Source organism: Microtus oregoni, unplaced genomic scaffold, assembly GCF_018167655.1.
Source record: "Microtus oregoni isolate MIOR12 unplaced genomic scaffold, Mior012 000027F_ref0000203, whole genome shotgun sequence".
NCBI lineage: Eukaryota > Metazoa > Chordata > Mammalia > Rodentia > Cricetidae > Microtus > Microtus oregoni.
The window spans coordinates 22,299,546-22,318,076 of record NW_024543086.1 but is presented as its reverse complement, the minus strand read 5'-3'; the positions used below and the strand labels follow the sequence as shown (position 1 = coordinate 22,318,076).

The 18,531-nt window shown below is 47.8% G+C and overlaps 2 protein-coding genes across 5 annotated transcripts in view; one reads left to right on the top strand and one right to left on the bottom strand.

Moving 5' to 3' along the window:
- The first annotated feature begins 1,141 nt into the window (after nt 1-1,141).
- Nucleotides 1,142-8,454, top strand: Nmral1 (NmrA like redox sensor 1). Of its 2 annotated transcripts, none has more exons than XM_041675989.1 (5): nt 1,142-1,385; nt 4,169-4,407; nt 6,258-6,507; nt 7,361-7,524; nt 8,156-8,454. In XM_041675989.1, exons 1-5 carry the CDS (start codon nt 1,346-1,348, stop codon nt 8,333-8,335), a joined length of 873 nt encoding a protein of 290 aa, XP_041531923.1. In that variant the 5' UTR covers nt 1,142-1,345; the 3' UTR covers nt 8,336-8,454. The 2 variants fall into 2 exon arrangements, with proteins under 2 accessions (XP_041531923.1, XP_041531922.1); XM_041675988.1 differs by having other exon boundaries at nt 1,144-1,385; nt 7,334-7,524; nt 8,156-8,453.
- The window catches only part of Dnaja3 (DnaJ heat shock protein family (Hsp40) member A3), a 32,981-nt gene continuing 17,913 nt past the window's right edge, over nt 3,464-18,531 (bottom strand). Inside the window, exons 11-12 of one of the 3 annotated variants that reach the window (XM_041675985.1) lie at nt 12,381-12,497; nt 10,692-11,814 (exon numbers count right to left, since the gene is read on the bottom strand). In XM_041675985.1, coding sequence (XP_041531919.1) covers nt 12,394-12,497 — 104 coding nt within the window. In that variant the 3' untranslated portion in view covers nt 10,692-11,814; nt 12,381-12,393. Of the gene's footprint in view, nt 3,826-10,691; nt 11,815-12,380; nt 12,498-18,531 lie in introns of those variants that run through there. The other 2 variants (XM_041675986.1, XM_041675987.1) reach the window with 2 other exon arrangements.

Genomic DNA, 18,531 nt, shown 5'->3' with positions numbered 1-18,531 from the left:
CTTGAGTTCTTTGTATATTTTGGAGATCAGACCTCTGTCTAATGTAGGGTTAGTGAAGATCTTTTCCCATTCTGTAGGCTGTCGTTTTGTCTTGTTGACTGTGTCCTTTGCTTTACAGAAGCTTTTCAGTTTCAGGAGGTCCCATTTATTAATTGTTTCTCTCAGTCTGTGCTGCTGGGTTCTATTTAGGAAATGGTTCCCTGTGCCAATGCGTTCAAGTGTACTTCCCACTTTCTCTTCTATAAGGTTCAGTGTGGCTGGCTTTATGTTGAGGTCTTTGATCCATTTGGACTTGAGTTTTGTGCATGGTGATAGATATGGGTCTATTTTCATTCTTCTACATGTTGATATCCAGTTATGCCAGCACCACTTGTTAAATATACAGCCAGGACTGCTACACAGAGAAACTGTCTCAAAAAAAAAAAAAAAAGGGTTGCAGTTCCGGCAAAAGTGAGTCCGGCAAAGGAGTCCCACAGACCCACAGATGGCCGCAGAGGGTTAAGGGCCACTGACACTTATCATGAGGTGCAAATGAAGATGGACGTTCATGTATGTATTAAAAAAGTAACCAAGACAAGCTGTGGCACCAGCACTGGTGAGGCAGAGCCCGGCCTAGATATCAAGTTCCAGGCCGGACGAGATTACTTAGTGGGACCTCATCAATAATAATGATGATGATGATACCAAAAACATTTTATGAGTTTAGATCTATGTTTCACATAACTAGTCAAGCATGGTAATCCATACTCTAATTCCAGCACTCTGGAGGCTGAGACAGGTATTCCGTCCAGAAGACCCCCTCCCCTCCTCCCACCCCCTAGTTATGTGCCATAAGAGCTTGGGGCAAAACGGACCTGCACACTCGGGGCAGTGCGTACGTTCAAACGCTTAAACCCAGAAGCAGCCCTAGCATGAAGGGAGGAACCATCCAAGGCAGCGAGGGGGGGAGCAGGTTGGTTGAGCAGGAGCAGGGTCAGGACCAGGACCACAGGGGCTCGGAAGCCTGGCATCCGCCTTGCCACACGGATAGTGAGGCCCGGAGGGGTTCTGCAAGGGTAGCCTGGAGGCTACAGTGGGGGCTGGCGGCTTGCATGGGATTGCCACTCCCCCCATTTAATGGACTCTGCTATAGGCCCGCGGATCCCGCCAAATCCTTTTCTCCCCTATCTCCCTCTCCCAACCTTTGTCACCCGAGTTGCGGTCTGGGTACAGGAAGCAAAGATCCAGGACACTGGGTTTAGCCAAACGGGATCTCGGACAGGACCGCTCCGGGCGGAGATCCTGCCCTTCCTCAACTCCGCCACTCCAGGCCTCTCTGGAACACGCTCCTTCGGCCCTGGGCTCCATGGCTGATAAGAAACTGGTGGTGGTTTTTGGAGCCACAGGTGAGCGAGCCGGGCCTGGCAAGGTCGGCCAAGCTGGGGCCTCCCGCCCCTCGTTTGTAGGAAGAGCGACTGTGGTTCCCACACGCATATGGGTGGGCGGGGGCGGCAAAACCTGAGTAAGATTGGTCACATATATATGGGCAGAAGTGGTGGCTAATACTTTTAAACTGAGGACGCGGATGCAGGAGGCTTTCTGAGAGTTTCAAGGCCAGATGGTCTACAGAGCAACTTCCGTGTGCGTGCATGCACGTGTGCTCCCCTGTGTATTTGCACAGAATACCAAATTAAATTTTCTCCCTTCCTCCTCCCCCAGATAACAAATTTCTTTGGTGTTGTACCAGAGTAAATATAAATATCGGCCACATTTTCAAACAGCAGCTTGTAACTTTGCTTCCATACACTTTCCTGTCCGCTGTTTTCCTTTCAGAAAAACACCACTCACATAAAATAGACCAATAACCCACCGCCACCACGGTTCAGCAGCAGTTCAGCATGCAACTGAGGGGTATAGCCTTTGCCCAGTATTTGGGAAGCCCTAGGTTTAATCATCAGCCCTGGAAAAGTTTTTTGTTGCTTTGTTTTTAAGAATTTATATATCTGAAAGGGAAAAAAAAAAAAGGCTAATCTTAGTATTGGGGAGCAGAAGCAGGTGGCTCTCTGACTTCCAGGCCAAGACCCTTCTCAAAATAAAATAATGGGGCTGGAAAGATGCCCTTTTTTTTTTTTTTTGGTTTTTCGAGACAGGGTTTCTCTGTGGTTTTGGAGCCTGTCCTGGAACTAGCTCTTGTAGACCAGGCTGGTCTCGAACTCACAGAGATCCGCCTGCCTCTGCCTCCCGAGTGCTGGAATTAAAGGCGTGCGCCACCACCGCCCGGCTTTTTTTTTTTTTTTTTAAAGTCCTGGCTGTCCTGGCATAATTCACTCTGTAGACCAGACAGGCCTCAAACTCAGAGATCCATCTGCCTCTGCTTCCTGAGTGCTGGGCTTACAGGTTTGGGCCACGACACCTGACCCAATTTTCCTTTTTTTAAAGATTTATTTTATTATGTATACAGTGTTCTGCCTCCATGTATGCCTGTAGGCCAAAAGAGGGCACCAGATCTCATTACAGATGATTGTGAGCCACCATGTGGGTGCTGGGAGTTGAACTCAGGACCCCTGGAAGAGAAGCCAGTGCTCTTAACCTCTGAGCTATCTCTCCAGCCCCCAATTTTCCTTTTTTAAGGTGGATTGTGTCATCAAGGCAGCTGGCTTTAAACGCCTGAGGTCCAAACTGCAAACTGCTCTCCATCATCAGCCCCTGGAGTAGCTGAGACAACAGGTAGACTGACCATCACCTGGCTAGGAAGTGTTATAATAGGAGGCTGGGATGCTGGGTGGTGGTGGCGCACGCCTTTAATCCCAGCACTCAGAAGACAGAGGCAGGTGGATCTCTGAGTTCAAAGCCAGCCTGGTCTACAAAGTGAGTTCCAGGACAGACAGGGCTGTTATATAGAGGAACCCTGTATAAGCAAGCAAACAAACAAACAATAAATAAATGGAAGCTGGAGAGAGGGCTCAGGGTTAAGAGCACTTGATACTCTTGTGGAGGTTTGGTTTAGTTCCCAGCAGCCCCACCTGGCTGCTCACAGCGATCTGTAACTCCAGGTGGGGATCTGAGGACCTCACCTGGCCTTCTCAGGTACTGCACATAAATACTACATGCAAACAAAATGCTGATATACTTAATAAAAATATAAAGTTTTAAAAAGGAAAATCTTGTAAAGGCCACATATGTGCTGCGAGCTAGGAATGAAAATGGGGGCCGGTGAGATGGCTCAGTGGGGAAGAGTGCCTGCCATTAATACCGCTGCTTGGACCTTCTCACGTGCATGTGCAAACAACCACAGTACAAATATGTGAAAAAAACAGAAATGTAGACGAATCTTGAGCTGACAGAAGCAGTCACCAGAAGCCACAAATATCATTCCATTTGCATGAAAGTCAACAAAGGGCAAATCCCAAGTAAATTAATGGCTGACAACTTAGTGGAAGAGAACTAAGGCCTCTCTTGGGGGCGAGGACACACGATGGTATGGGGAGATTAAGAATGGTTACCCAATTCACAGGTTATATTAAAAAGCATTTTATTATACATTTTATTCTTTTGTTATTTTGTATGTGTATGTATGGTGCTCGGGATTGGGCCTAGGGTCTCATACATTCTAGGAAAACACGACAGCCCTTGAATTATACATTTTAAGAAGGCAAAGCGCTGCACACGGGAAACCTTACTTCGGCTCCCGGCATCCATGTTGGGCTGCTCACAACTGTCTGCAGTTCTGATTTCAGGGGATATAATGCCTTTTCTGGCCTCCGTGAACACCAGACACAGATTGCTACATACGTATAAGTCCAGGAAACGCATGCTGTGGTGGCTCATGCCTGGATTCCCAACATTCTGGAGAAAGAGGTCAAAAGGAAAAAAAAATTCAGTCTCTAAACAAAAGCCCTAGTAGAGAAGATGAGTGTGGTAGTGTATTTCTTCAACCCTAGCATTGCAGGGGAATCTGTGTTCAGGGCCAGCCTAGTCTTCACGGGAGTTCCAGGTCAACAGTGAGATTCTCAAAATAAAACAAAGCAACCTCCCCCAAATCTAGAAAACCTAGAAGTAGTTTAACAACACTCATGTTTCCGGGCATTTTTTTTTTTTTTTTTTGCCTCGTGGAGCAATCCCTGCTGGGCTGTACTCTAGCTCTGACACTAGCAGTTGTGACCCCAGAGGACTTTTTGATTCTTCACAGGTGCCCAAGGTGGCTCAGTGGCACGCACCTTGCTGGAAGACGGGACTTTCAGGGTTCGAGTGGTAACAAGGAACCCTGAGCAGAGAGCCGCCCAGGAACTGAAGCTGCGAGGAGCGGAAGTGGTGCGGGGAGACCAGGATGACGAGGCTAGCATGGAGCTGGCATTGACTGGGGCTCACGCCAGCTTCATCGTGACCAACTACTGGGAGACGTGCAGCCAGGACCGAGAAGTCAAGCAGGTAAGGGTGTGAGAAGATGGGGGCCTGGTTCAGCGTGTCTTGGACACACTGTGGACCCCAGGTGATAGAGAAGGCAGTTTTGACTTCCCACGGAGGGCTGAGCACTTCAGGTCTTGCTCCTTGTCTCTCTCCAAACACAGATGGAGGACACACCCTCTACCTAGCTCTTGGACCCACTCCACCCTATGGCAGATGGGACAAACATCTGACTGAGACAGATTTGTCTCCCTAACCCTGGGAAACCTGTGAACCTCCTGGGGCGACAATAACCATACTCCAGGTAGTCCAAAGCCACAGACATTGTCTCACAGTTCTGAAAGTTGGAGATCCAGATTAAGGTGCCAGCAAGGTCACAGTCCCTTCTCACTTGAGGAGTGCTTCCTCGACTCTTCTAGCTCCTGTGCTCTAGGTGTGCCTAAGCTGATGTATCAAACCAGTCCTTCTTCCATATCCTCCTGGCTCCTTGTGTTTTATTTTGGCAGGAAGGGGTGAGACAAGGTCTTGCTATGTAGCCCAAGTGCGCTTGGAATCTGTAATCTTGAATGCTAGAATTACAGGCATATGCCACCATGCCTGGCTTGATTTTTTTTTTCCTTTTATGTTTATGGCATTGTCTATGTTACTTTTCCATTGCTGTGAAGGAACACCATGACTAAGGCAAATTATAAAAGAAAACGTTTATTAGGGCTCATGGTTCCAGAGAGTTTGCGTCCCTGATCATGGTAGGAAGCATGGCAGCTGACAGGGAGGCATGGCACTGGAGCAGTGTCCTGATCCATAGGCACGGCATAAAGCTCAAAGAGCTGCCAGAGTAGAGGCTTTTGAAACCTAAAACCCATCCCCAGGGCCACACACTGACAAAGCCGTATCTCCTAATTCTTCCTTAACAGTCCCGCCAGTGGGACTGAGTTTTCAAGCCTATGGGGGCTGTTCTCATTCAAGCCACCACGGGTCTTGTATGTATGTCTATGGCACCCCTACATGCATTGCTCACAGAGGCCAGCAGAGCGGATCAAGTGCCCCCTGGAACTGGAGTTACAGACAGTTGGGAGCTGCCGTGTAGGTGCTGGGAAATGAACCTGGGTCCTCTGGAAGAGCAGTCAGTGCCCTTAGCCAATGAATCATCTCTCTAGATCCTTGCATTTAGGATTCATGTGATTAATAATCTAGGATGATCAAATCTCAAGACTGTTAATGCTTTCTACAAAGACCCAGTCACCAAATGAAATCACATGTACAAGTTTGTGGGGTAAGATATGGGCAGATCTTTTGGGGGGCTGCGATTTCATACCCCCAACTTTAGTGGCATGGATTGTTGTTTATTAACCAGTAGAGTCACAATGGTTGGACTACTTGTCCTGGTCACACAGCCCAGACGAACCTGAGTGGGCCTTGGTGCTTAACCATCAAGCTATTGCTTCTCCAAAGGTGACTTTGAGCTCACCAATGAAGTCGGCAGACTTCCGTGGTCAGCAAAGATGGGGCTTGCACAACAAAAAGGCTCCTATGCACCCCTTCTCAGGGCAGGCTTGCTCTAAATTTTCCTTTTTCTATTTTTAAATAGGGTCTCATGTAGCTGAGGTTGGCCTTGAACCCCTGATCTTCCTGGCTTCACCTCTGATCTATCCCCTAGTGTGCATAGTTTAAAATGTGTGATCTTAAAGGTGACCCTGGAGTTTGAAAGCTTAGTGTGGTGCTGCACTTGCGCAGTATTCCAGAGCAGAGGCTTCCTCGGGGTAGCTGGGTCTGGCTTTTAGCATCACAGGTGGGGCATTGTGGAGTTAATCCTTGAGCAGAGGACGGTTAGCCTTCCTCTTCTTACCCTGCCGTCTCTCCTTCCTGCTTACCAGGGCAAGCTTCTAGCAGATCTGGCCAAACGCTTGGGCCTCCGTTATGTTGTCTACAGTGGCCTGGAGAACATTAAGAAGCTGACGGCGGGAAGGCTGGCAGCAGGCCACTTCGATGGCAAAGGGGAGGTGGAGGAGTACTTCCGAGACATCGGTGTTCCCATGACCAGCGTGCGCCTGCCTTGCTATTTTGAGAATCTCCTTTCCTATTTCTTGCCCCAGAAAGCTGCAGATGGACAGAGCTACTTGCTGCGTGAGTGTGCCCTACCCCACAGAGTGAAACACAGTTCGCAGCATAGGAAGCAACAGTGGGGTTGTCACCAGATCATGCTTGGTCTGAGACCAGGCTCGAGACTGGGAGTCATCTAACTTAGGCAGGCCTCAACATTCTGTGAAATGGGTTTAATATAATGGTTCCTTTTTTTTTTTTATTTATTTATTTATTATGTATACAATATTCTGTCTGTGTGTATGTCTGCAGTCCAGAAGAGAGCACCAGACCTCATTCCAGATGGTTGTGAGCCACCATGTGGTTGCCGGGAATTGAACTCAGGACCTTTGGAAGAGCAGGCAATGCTCTTATCCACTGAGCCATCCCTCCAGCCCCAATATAATGGTTCCTTAGAGTAATGAGAGAACCAGGCAGGGTTATTACTGCTCATAACAGGAAGCAGAGGATGTAGAGACAGTACCTGCTGGCCAATCTGTAAACATACTGGATGCCTGACCCAGCTTGGAAGGGAATTTCGGCCAACTAGTGTCCTGCCAGTGGGTCAGTGGGTTAGAGCAGCGTGAAGAGGCCGAAGCTGGAGGGCCTGGTACCTGGGCTCATTCTCTGCCCTCTGACGATCTGTCACTCACCTTCTCGTGAGGATACTGGTGTTGACAGAGAGTTTGGGAGTCCTATCTGCCCAGTGAATGACATACCCCTGGGTCAGACTTATAGTTCACAGAACTTGAGTACTGCTGGCAGTACACGAAAACAGACCAACACTGCTATGTGTGGATGCCCAGAGGACGGGCTGCTGGGAAAACCAGCTGCCAACCCCTTCCCGAGGACTCTTTATCTGTTCTCACAGACTTGCCCATGGGTGACGTCCCTATAGATGGAATGGCGGTGAGTGACCTGGGCCCCGTGGTGCTCAGCTTGCTGAAGAAGCCAGAGGAGTATGTAGGGCAGAACCTCGGGCTCAGCACCTGCAGGCACACAGCAGAGGAGTACGCGGCACTTCTCACCCGACACACTGGCAAGGCTGTACAGCATGCAAAGGTGGGTGCCTCCCCGGAGCTCTGAAGGCCCAGATCTTGCATGATGCCCCTAACTCCCAAAAGGTTGTTTTTTTTGTTTGTTTCGAGGCAGGTAGGTGGATCTCTGAGCTTGAGGCCAGCCTGGTCTACAGATTGAGTTCCAGGACAGCCAGGTCTACAGAGAAACCTGAAACCTGTCTTGGGGGCAGGGAGGGGTAAATAAAAGTGCACTTAAATGGCCATGTGGCTTTAAAAAGAGGTGGGACTAAGCCAGGGCTGTAGAAGACCTAAGGAACTCAAGAGTTCAGATTGGGATTGGAAGAAAAAAGGAAGAAATGTTTTGGCTTTTGAACGAAGAAGTGATGTGGCTGATTTCTGCTCTGAAGGGCACTGACGGCTTGCATCTCATGACTCTGAAAGAACAGCCTTTAAATTCAGCAGCGCCAGGGAGCCTGGGAGGAGCCACGGTTTCCATGCTTCTGGCTTTCTAGCTGGAAGTGTTCATGTGGTCTCACAGTGAGTGCCCAACTTGGTGACTGCAGGGCCAACCAGCTATACCCTGGCTTCCCTAGGCTTAGAAGGAAGCCAAACCTACCTGGCATCACCAGGGCTGTGGAGGAGGCAGACATGTGAGTTCTCTCTCTTGTTTCCAGACAACTCCTGAGGAATATGAGAAGCTTGGCTTCCCGGGAGCCCGAGACTTGGCCAACATGTTCCGTTTCTATGCCCTGAAACCCGACCGGAACATTGACGTAACCCTGCAACTCAACCCCAAGGCCCAGACTTTGGAGCAGTGGCTGGAGCAGCACAAAGGGGACTTTGCACAGCTGTGATCTTGAAGCCCTCTTCTGGGGAATGAGAGGTACAACCATCCTTTGTGTATAGTTTTGTGGTTTTGGATTTTTTCCCTTCAAATAAAACCACTGTTCTCAGAGATGGTTTCCCAAAAGGCCTCTGTCTGTGGGAAGTGAGTTGGAGTGGCAGCTGCATGAAAATGGGCCCTGATGACACAGAAATGGTAGTAAGAGGCACCAAGTAGGCAGAAGGGCTCATTTGGCACCTTTAACGTAATCAAGTAGTGACTCCACTCTCAGGCAGAGAAAAGCCTCATCCAGCCACCAGCCGCAGTGCCTCTGATGCTCCAGCAGGCAGGGCCAGAGGCACTGAGGCGGCCTGTGCATTTGTTCTGAATGAGGACAGACTAATGTAGATGTCCTGGACGCTTGTCCTTTTCCCTCTCTTCACCACAACTCTGGACAGGTGTAGCCAAGCTAGGAATAACCTTCAAAGGAGCCTCAAAAAAGAAAGGGGGCTAGAGAGATGGCTCAGTCAGTGAAGTGCTTGCTGTGCGAGCATGAAGCCCTAATTCGGATCCCCGACACCCACTTATGCAAACAGCCAGGTGTGGGCCTACAGTTGTAGGAAGGTCTCTGGAGCTCACTGGCCTGCTAGTCTTAACTTGAACCAGTGAGCGCCAGGCCTGCCTCACAGGATCAGGCAGGGAGCAATGAAAGAACATCAGTTTCTGTCCTTCGTGCTTACACAGGCATGTTCACCTGTACATGTGTGTAACATGTATGCTTACAACACACCCATACAAAGAGAGCAAATGAAACGTGGCAGAGCTATGGATCACTGTGGAGATGAGGGGGTGGTGCCTGTGGCTAAGACCAACATGATAGGTCGGCTTGCCTCCAAGCCCTTCAGAGGGAGCAACAAAGGCCCAGAAAGCCCAGACACCTGTTGAAATTTCATGGCAAGTCTACGAATTTCCACCTGTGTACGGGCTTGTCTGACCACTGGCACACATCTTTTTACTGTTCTTCCTTGACATCAGACTGCGCCAGCAAGGAATACCAGAGACTCTTGATTGAGGCATATCTTTGACAATTTACTGTGCCATGCCCTAAAATATGGGGTAAACAAACTAGTTAACGTTGTCTTGCCTTGAGGAAACTTTTCTTTTCTTTTCTTTTTTTTGAGACAGGGTTTCTCTGCATAGCCTTGGTGGTCCTGGAACTCACTTCTGTAGACCAGGTTGGCCTCAAACGCAGAGATCCACCTGCTTCTGCTTCCACAGTGCTGGGACTAAAGGTGTGTGCCATTACCACCCCGTTGAAGAACTTATTTGGGGGGAGAATTTGTTAAATAGATCTAGCTAGCCTCAAGCTCACAGATCTGCCTGCCTCTGTCTCCCAAGTTCTGGGATAAAGGCATAACCACCATGCCCAGATAGCAATAAGCGAAAATTGACCTGCAGTAATTGACTTTCTTCTTCCACATATGGGTTCCAGGGATTGAATTCAGATAATCAGGCTTTTATCCAGAGTCATCCTGCTAGGCCCCAAAAATTTAATATGGGGGACTGCTGAGATGGCTCAGCAGTTAAGAGCATCTGCTGCTCTTGCAGAGGACCCGGGTCTGGTTCCTAGCACTAACACAGTAGCCAATAAACCTGTTGTGATTTCAGTTCCAGAAGATGCAATGTCCTCTTCTGATCTCTTAAGCACTGCGTGCAAGTGGTACATAGAAATATGTGGACAAAACACCCCCACACATGGTTTTTTTAAATGCAATATAGGAAAATGCAGCTGAGGACATAGATCAGCAGTAGAACACTTGCCCAGCATGCCTGAGGTCCTGGGTTCAATACCAGATACTACCTTTAGAAAAGGTGTTCCAGCCTGGGCCACAGAGAAAACAAAGTCTGAAAACTAGAACAATCAACAAAGAACACAGTGAGCATGCGCACATTTCTCAGCAGGACTCTCCAATCTACCAGGTTCAAGAGTTTGCTCGCAGAGGAACCCTGTCTTCTGGCAAGGGCTTGCTCTGGAAATGAGGGTAGGTGATCGGCAATGTCAGTACACTAGGTCCACCTTGCTGGCGGGAAGAGAAATCTGAACTAGCAGATGCTGCCAGCTGACTCTCTTTTTTTTTTTTTGTTTTTTGTTTTTCGAGACAGGGTTTCTCTGTGGTTTTTGGAGCCTGTCCTGGAACTAGCTCTTGTAGACCAGGCTGGTCTCGAACTCACAGAGATCCACCTGCCTCTGCCTCCCAAGTGCTGGGATTAAAGGCATGCGCCACCACCGCCCGGCTCAGCTGACTCTCTTGTTGCCTCTGCTGGGCCACCTGCAGGTGCTAGTTGAACTCTCAAAGAAGAAATGAGCACAATTTTGGTTTTAAATATGTTTTGTAGTAGATCATCTTATTTACACTGATACAGAAATCACTTTACATTCTTAAATCAGACACTAAGAAATGCTTATGTAAATTATAAAGGAAAAGAATGAAACTACAGAGCAAGTGTTCTTCATTAGTGTGTCTTTCACTAGCTCCAGGACCTTGGGACACACGGAAACCGTAACATGCTTCCAGCAGAGGCTGGAAATGAGACCGCTCTGTGCACGGTGCAGTCCTCACCCAGGACACTGCGCTTTCCCTCCTGACATTGACACAGGAAAAGACAATGATTCTTGTCATTGGGTAATTTAAATATACTTTGGAAATCAAATGTCAGCAATGGAAGGGGGGAAAACCAAGCCCTGGTTGGCAAAGCGCTGGGTCCAGAGGCCGGCGGCTGTCCCACATGACCAGTAACTTTGGTCCAGCAGGGTAGGACATTTTCCACACCTGACTAGAACAATCTAATCAGTTGTCAGGCAAGCTGCTTCTGAGGTGAAGTGGACAGAGTGACTGAGTTGCCCAAGAGTGCCTCCAGGGCCCTAGCACCCACTCTCCAGTGGCTTGGTACCTTCAATAAAACAAAAACAAACAAACTCCAAGGGGAGTGACAGACACCTCAACAGACCCTGTCAGGGAGGATGGCACTGGCCGGGGTATGCTGCCCCTAGGTCCTAGAGAGGACAGCCTGTCGGGAAAGATATATTTCAGAATCTCCATGAGATTTGTTGAAAGGGAAATTAATCACTTCACAACGCTGTGCAGCTTAAGGCTTCATTTTGAGCTGTAAGCACGGCCTTTAATTTTTAAGCTCTCTAATACATGCGATTCCATGTTTTTACTGCTGCAAGAAAAGTCCAAGTGTTTTACCCTGTCTGGGCCAGAGCAAGCCACCTACCAGTGGAGAGGATATTTCCACCAGCCCAAAGGCCACACATCACTGCCTAGGGGCTGTCACCATGACCTTTATGCAGAGGTGTCATCACGTAGGTTTTGCTGTTACTAGGTGGTTCAGAGGGCTCTGTAAGCAGGGATCCCCGAGCTGCTGTTCTGGGGTCCTCCTGTGTTGGATGCCCTGGCCGTGGAGAGGGGCTGCTGCTCCTGGCCTAGCTTCCAGTAGACCGCTTTCCTGAGCCAAGGAGACAAACAGTTATACTCCACACCTCAGAAGAACTCATCCGTGTGGGAGAGGCTCTGTTAATTCCTGGAGAATGGCTGTGTTTGGAGGGTCAAGAGCCCCAGGACCTGGGGTGAGCACAAACTGTCTCCAGGCACAGAACACAAGCAAGACCCAGCAGCCCCGGACTTGCACAGTACCATGCTGACTGGATACAACAGGGTGCTAAAAAGCAGGTCAGAGGTGGAGGAGATCTGAGTTCTAGGCTTGACTCCGCCACAATTTGCCTTCTGGACTGTGGGCAAGCTGGTCCTACCATGGAGGGACAGAGCCCCTGGGAAATTCAACCCATCGAGGAAGGAATCTAAATTGAATCTGAATGAAGATGTTGACCACAGCAGCCTGCTTTATCCTGATCTGCTCCAAGGACTTAGAGGACACCATATTTGCTACGCTTTTGATTGGCACAGCTTCTGACTTCCTGGGTAGGGTAGGGTGGGGTTTGATGTTGATTAAAGTGACCAGAAGAGAGATTAGTTCACAGGAAAACAGGGAAGAATGCTCACAGGTTTTCCTACCTCAGCAGGGGTATCAGGAAGTAAACATTTTCTTAAGTTTGGAAAGGAATCCCTCATTGTCCTCCCCAGCCTCTCGCCTATCCTTGCTTCCTGCGGAGCTATCCATGGTTCTGCCACCTGGGCACAAACAGCAAAAAGAACCAAGGTCAAGACCACACACCTCCTTACAGCAAATGCCTGCCCCGCCTACCCATGTCTAGCTGCTCCGGGGCTGGCATCAAGGAGCAGCCAACAGCCACTCTCAGGCTGGCAGGGGGACCTCGTGTGTTAGCCTGAGCAAATGGACACTCGGTCTCAGGACATCACAGCTCTTCCTGGAGTCAAACCATAGGAGGGAAACAAGAAAAACGGGAGGGAGAGGCACTGTCTGCAACCTGAACAATAACAACAAAGGCAAACTGGGGCCAAGTCACACAGCTTATACACAGTAGCTCATCACCTTCGCATACTTCATGTGTACACAGAAACAATGTTGTCAGGTCCACCTAGAGTCCCAGAGCCAGCCAGCAGGAAGTAGAACTAAGCTCAAACCTAGCTCAGACTCTTAACCACCAACCTACTGGCTACAAGATAATCAATGAAGCTAAAAAAAAAAAAAATCCAATTTCTGAACCCACTGTACATTACACTGTCTATGTTGTACATACTGACATGCCCAGGATAACCAACAAGGGAGCGACTCTTAAACAGAATCCTCTGCTGTATACTGCCTTGTCTCTCACAATGCCAGTGAGGTGTATATTACTCTGACATCTAACCCCCACTGCTGCAGATAATGCACAGCTGGCTGGCTGGCTTTTAGGGCAAAGACCGAGGCTACCTAACTCTGCACAAGAAACTTGCCAACCTTGAAAGATGGAGGCAAACCTTGGCTATGAGTTAAGCTATACACCTATAACATCATTTTGTGTGTTTTGACTATTCTTTTTTTTTTAAATATTTATTTATTTATTATGTATACAATATTCTGTCTGTGTGTATGCCTGCCGGCCAGAAGAGGGCACAAGACCCCATTACAGATGGTTGTGAGCCACCATGTGGTTGCTGGGAATTGAACTCAGGACCTTTGGAAGAGCAGGCAATGCTCTTAACTTCTGAGCCATCTCTCCAGCCCTGTTTTGACTATTCTTTATGTGTGACAAGGTGTCATAGCCCAAGCTGGCCTTCGACTCATTTTGTAGCCCAGACTGGCTTTGAACTATTAGGCCTTCTGCTCCACTACTCCTAAGTATAGGTGTGAGCAACCATGCCCGATAATTTCCACATTTATTAAAATTGTGTGTGTATATGTATGTGTGTGGGGGTGCAAATACAGCTGCATGCAACAGAGTATGTACGGCGGTCAGAGGACAGCTTGTGAGGGTCAGTTCTGTCCTCCCACCAAGTGTGCTCCAGGGATGAAACCCAGGTCGTCAGGGTTGGCAGCAAGCAGGCTTACCTGCTGAGCCGTCTCAAAAGCCTTACAGCATGTTTTTAATATTGCTGATACATGTTGCCTGGATAGTGTACAACCAATTAAAAGAACCTGGTGTGGTTGTATATACATTTTTTTTTTTTTGGTTTTTCGAGACAGGGTTTCTCTGGCTTTGGAGCCTGTCCTGGAACTAGCTCTGTAGACCAGGCTGGTCTCGAACTCACAGAGATCCGCCTACCTCTGCCTCCCGAGTGCTGGGATTAAAGGCGTGCGCCACCATCGCCCGGCTGTATATACATTTTTTAAAGATTTATTTATTATGTATACAGTGTTCTGCTTGCATGTATGCCTATACACCAGAAGAGAGCATCAGATGTCACTATAGATGGTTGTGAGCTAACATGTGAATTGAACTAAGGACCCCTGGAAGAGAAGCCAATGCTCTTAACCTCTGAGTCATCTCATCTCTCCAGCCCTAGTTGTATATACTTTTAATCCCAGCATTTAAGAGGTAAAAACAAGCAAATTTATTTGGGTTTGAGTCTAGCCAAGGCTATAAAGTAAGGCCTTATTTATAAAAGTAAAAATAAAATAGCCCCAGCTTCCAACAGTTAGCAGGTTTGAGTCAACTGAGGCTCTTTAGAGGGAGGTATCCAAAGCTCAGAGGCACAAATCTGGGAACAAGGGTAGGGTGGGGTCTGTAGTTTTGTGGAACACCTGTCCTATAACACAACAGCCACTGTCATAATAGTAGCTAGGACTGCCTGCAATATACTCTCAAAATGGGCTAGAGAGATGGCTCAGAGGTTAAGAGCACTGGCTGCTCTTCCAGAGGTCCTGAGTTCAATTCCCACCAACCACATGGTGGCTCACAACCATCTGTACTGACATCTGGCACCCTCCTCTGGCATGCCGGCATACATCGAGGCAGAATGTTGTATACATAATAAATATATAAATCTTTTTTTTTAAAAAAAGATACTCGGCCGGGCGATGGTGGCGCACGCCTTTAATCCCAGCACTCGGGAGGCAGAGACAGGCGGATCTCTGTGAGTTCGAGACCAGCCTGGTCTACAGAACTAGTTCCAGGACAAGCTCCAAAGCCACAGAGAAACCCTGTCTCGAAAAAACCAAAAAAAAAAAAAAGAGATACTCTCAAAATTGGGCCTTTTTTTTTTTTTTTTTTTTTTTAAAACATTTATTTATTTATTTATTATGTATACAGTATTCTGTGTATATGCCTGAAGGCCAGAAGAGGGCGCCAGACCTCTTTATAGATGGTTTTGAGCCACCATGTGGTTGCTGGGAATTGAACTCAGGACCTTTGGAAGAGCAGGCAATGCTCTTAACCACTGAGCCATCTCTCCAGCTCCCAAAATTGGGCCTTTTAATAATCTTAAAAGATGGATTAGGGAGAGGGTCATGAGACCCTCCTCACTCCCTCACATACCTCCTGCTGACTACATGTAATTCTACTCCACAGTATGTGTTCTCTGGAAGGTTAACTGAAAGGGAACTCCACGATGCTGCTTCCATTAGGTCGCCATCCATGTGTAGGACTTTTCTGCAGTGCGATTATTTGGGGGGTTACCAACATTCCTGTAAGCAGCCCCTCACTCATGTCTGCAAGTAAACCTTAAAAATTCATGGGTCCCCAAGCTAGACATGGGCATAAATGCTTTTGTCTGTCGTTGGTCCCTATCTGGGATGAGGAGACATTTGTTCACACAACATAAACAGCAGGACCACAGCTCACACTGATGGACCCGAGGTATGCCCTTTGAAAAGGAATGGTGTTCTGAGCAAACACTAATAAACAAGATCTGGGCAATCAGGAGCTGGAGAGATGGCTCAGCAGAGATTGCTGCTTTTGCAGAGAACCTTAATTTGGTTCCCAGCACCCACTAGGAGGCTTACAACCATTTCTAATTCCAGTTCTACGGAATTCAGTGCCTTTTTATGGCCTCCATGGGTACCAGGCAAGCACAAGCCATACATGAAAGTAAAACACATTAAAAAAAAAATACACTTAAGGGCCGGGCAGAGGTGGCACACACCTTTAATCCCAGCACTTGGGAGGCAGAGACAGGCGGAGTTTGAGACCAGCCTGGTCTACAGAGCGAGTTCCAGGACAGCCAGGACTGTTACACAGAGAAACCCGGTCTCAAAAGACAAACCAACCAAACAAAAAATACATGTAAGTAAGGGGCTGGAGAGATGGCTCAGAGGTTAAGAGCACTGGCTGCTCTTCCAGATGTCTTGAGTTCAATTCCCAGCAACTACATGGTGGCTCATAACCGTCTATAATGAGAACTGGTGCCGTCCTCTGGCCTGCAGGCATGCATGAAGGAGGCAAAACACTGTATTCCTAATAAATTTTTTAAAACACGCAAAAATTAATCTTTAAAAAAATGGTTGAAATCTGGGTAGCTGGGTAGATGTGGCACATGCCTTTAATTCTAGTACTCAGGAGGAGGCAGGTGGATCTCTCAATTTGAGGCCAGCCTGATCTACACAGCGAGTTCCAGGACAGCCAGGATTATTACATGGAGAAATTATGCCAACAAAACAAAACAAAACCAAAAACAAAAAAATCTGGGTAATCAACAAAACTAGTAGGAACATATCTGAGCTCTAGCTTTGCACAGAATCTAGGCCCTGCACAGCACACTGTGCACTTCCAGAGACCAGGTGTACCCTGCTTCAATTCCAAGCATTCCCTCTTCTAACACAGAAAGGTGTAGATAACATAATAACAGCTCTATAAACCATGGGCTTCCCAGCCCTCCTGAGTCTCCTAAGACAAAACGTGCACGAGTTTTCCATTTCATGTCTTTAGTAAAGCATGGCCCAGTTAGTGTGTCAACACTGTAAAGGACCTCTTATGGCACTTCTAATACATGCCAGGCACCCCACTACTGGCTTTGCCACTTGGCCTCGCCAAACTGCTTAGAAGCCCTCTATGTTGGTTTTTGAGACAAGTCTCATGTAGCCCAGGCCTGCCTAGAACTCATTACACAGTGGAGGATGATCCTGAACTCTTAACTCCTGCTTTATCTCTGAAATGCTGAGATAATTAGTGCTACTGTTTCTCTCAACTTAAAAAGGTAGTCTGTCTAAGGCTTCACAGCTAACCGCGACAAAACAGGACCATGAACCATCTGACCACTAAACCTAGCCTCTGAGTGGGGCAAAAAAATGCCTGTCACCCCCTTCTCCCCCAATTCTGTTCCTCTTCTTCCCCCCCCGCCAAAACACGGTTCCTTCAAGTAGTCCTTGCTGTCCTAGAACTCACTCTGTAGACCAGGCTAGCCTCAAAATCAGAGATCCTCCTGCCTCTGCCTCCCGAGTGCTGGGATTAAAGGTGGGCATCACTACTACCAGGCTTAATTTATTATTTCATGCATGAAAACAATGTATCTTGATCATATTCACCCCCTCCCTCACCTCCAACTCTCCCCAGCACAAACACTTTGAAATTCTGAATCACATGTTGGTGACCAGTTCTGAGGGCTAAACAAAAGTAAGCAGCTCTGTGAAGGCAGCATTTCCTCTCAGTCTGCTTTCTGAGGGCTAGCCTGGGGAGGAGGAGGTAGGATGTACCCTAGGTACCAGGCTGTGAATATGAGCCCTTGGCTTCCAAGGCTGCTGGTGCTACTTCTATTTATTTATTTATTTATTTATTCATTCATTTATTTATTATTTATTATTTATTTATTATGTATACAATATTCTGTCTGTGTGTATGCCTGCAGGCCATAGGAGGGCACCAGACCCCCTTACAGATGGTTGTGAGCCACCATGTGGTTGCTGGGAATTGAACTCAGGACCTTTGGAAGAGCAGGCAATGCTCTTAACCGTGGAGCCATCTCTCCTGCCCTTGCTACTTCTTTTGAGGCAGGGTGGTCTCGAACTCCCAATTCTTCTGCCTTAGCCTCCCTCCTAAGAATCTGGATTCTAAATTTGTGTCACACAACTGGATCTAAACCTGCTTTAAGTAAGTCTAGGACACACTATACTTGAGTGTAAGCAGGAAATTGACTGCTCCAAGGAAGTCTGTTCAAGGTTAAAGAGAACCACTCAGTGCTCCCAGTGATGCTTCCAGCAGGAAAATAACACAGGAGGGAGGCTAGGGAATGCAAAACATTTCTAGTAAAATTCCAGTTTCCCCATAACTCAGGCAGAAGGGTCTTGAATTCCAGAGCAAGGTTGTCTTATAGACAAAACCCAAATAAAACAATCAGCTGAACAAAAGTCCAAATCAAAAGCAAACAAACAAAACCCTATAATTTTGCTAACTGTCTGAAATAAGAGGTTGAGTCTAGGAAAAACTGACTACTGGTGAAGTGGCCTGGAAGTGGTGCTAACATGCAGTGCAGTACTGCGAGTGGGTTATAACATTAAAGCACTTGGTGTCTGGTTAAGCTATAGACACAGTCTGCTGGGATTTCCACGTCCACTATCATCTCTTCTTTCAGAGAACTCATCCTCCCTGTACTCCACTGCAAAAACTGCCCAGCTCTGCACACACAAATCTAAAGCCATTCCAGACCGGAGAACTCCATCCAGGTTCCCACAAAACAAAATGATGCAATGAGGCAGAAACATGTGCAGCCTGGGCACAGCCTGTCCCAACCTGCTGATCAACAGAGGCCTCAGCTGAAATACAGCTACGGGGGACAGCAAAGCTCCAGCCCAGACATGAGCCACTCATGTTCTCAGAGCATGACATCTGAC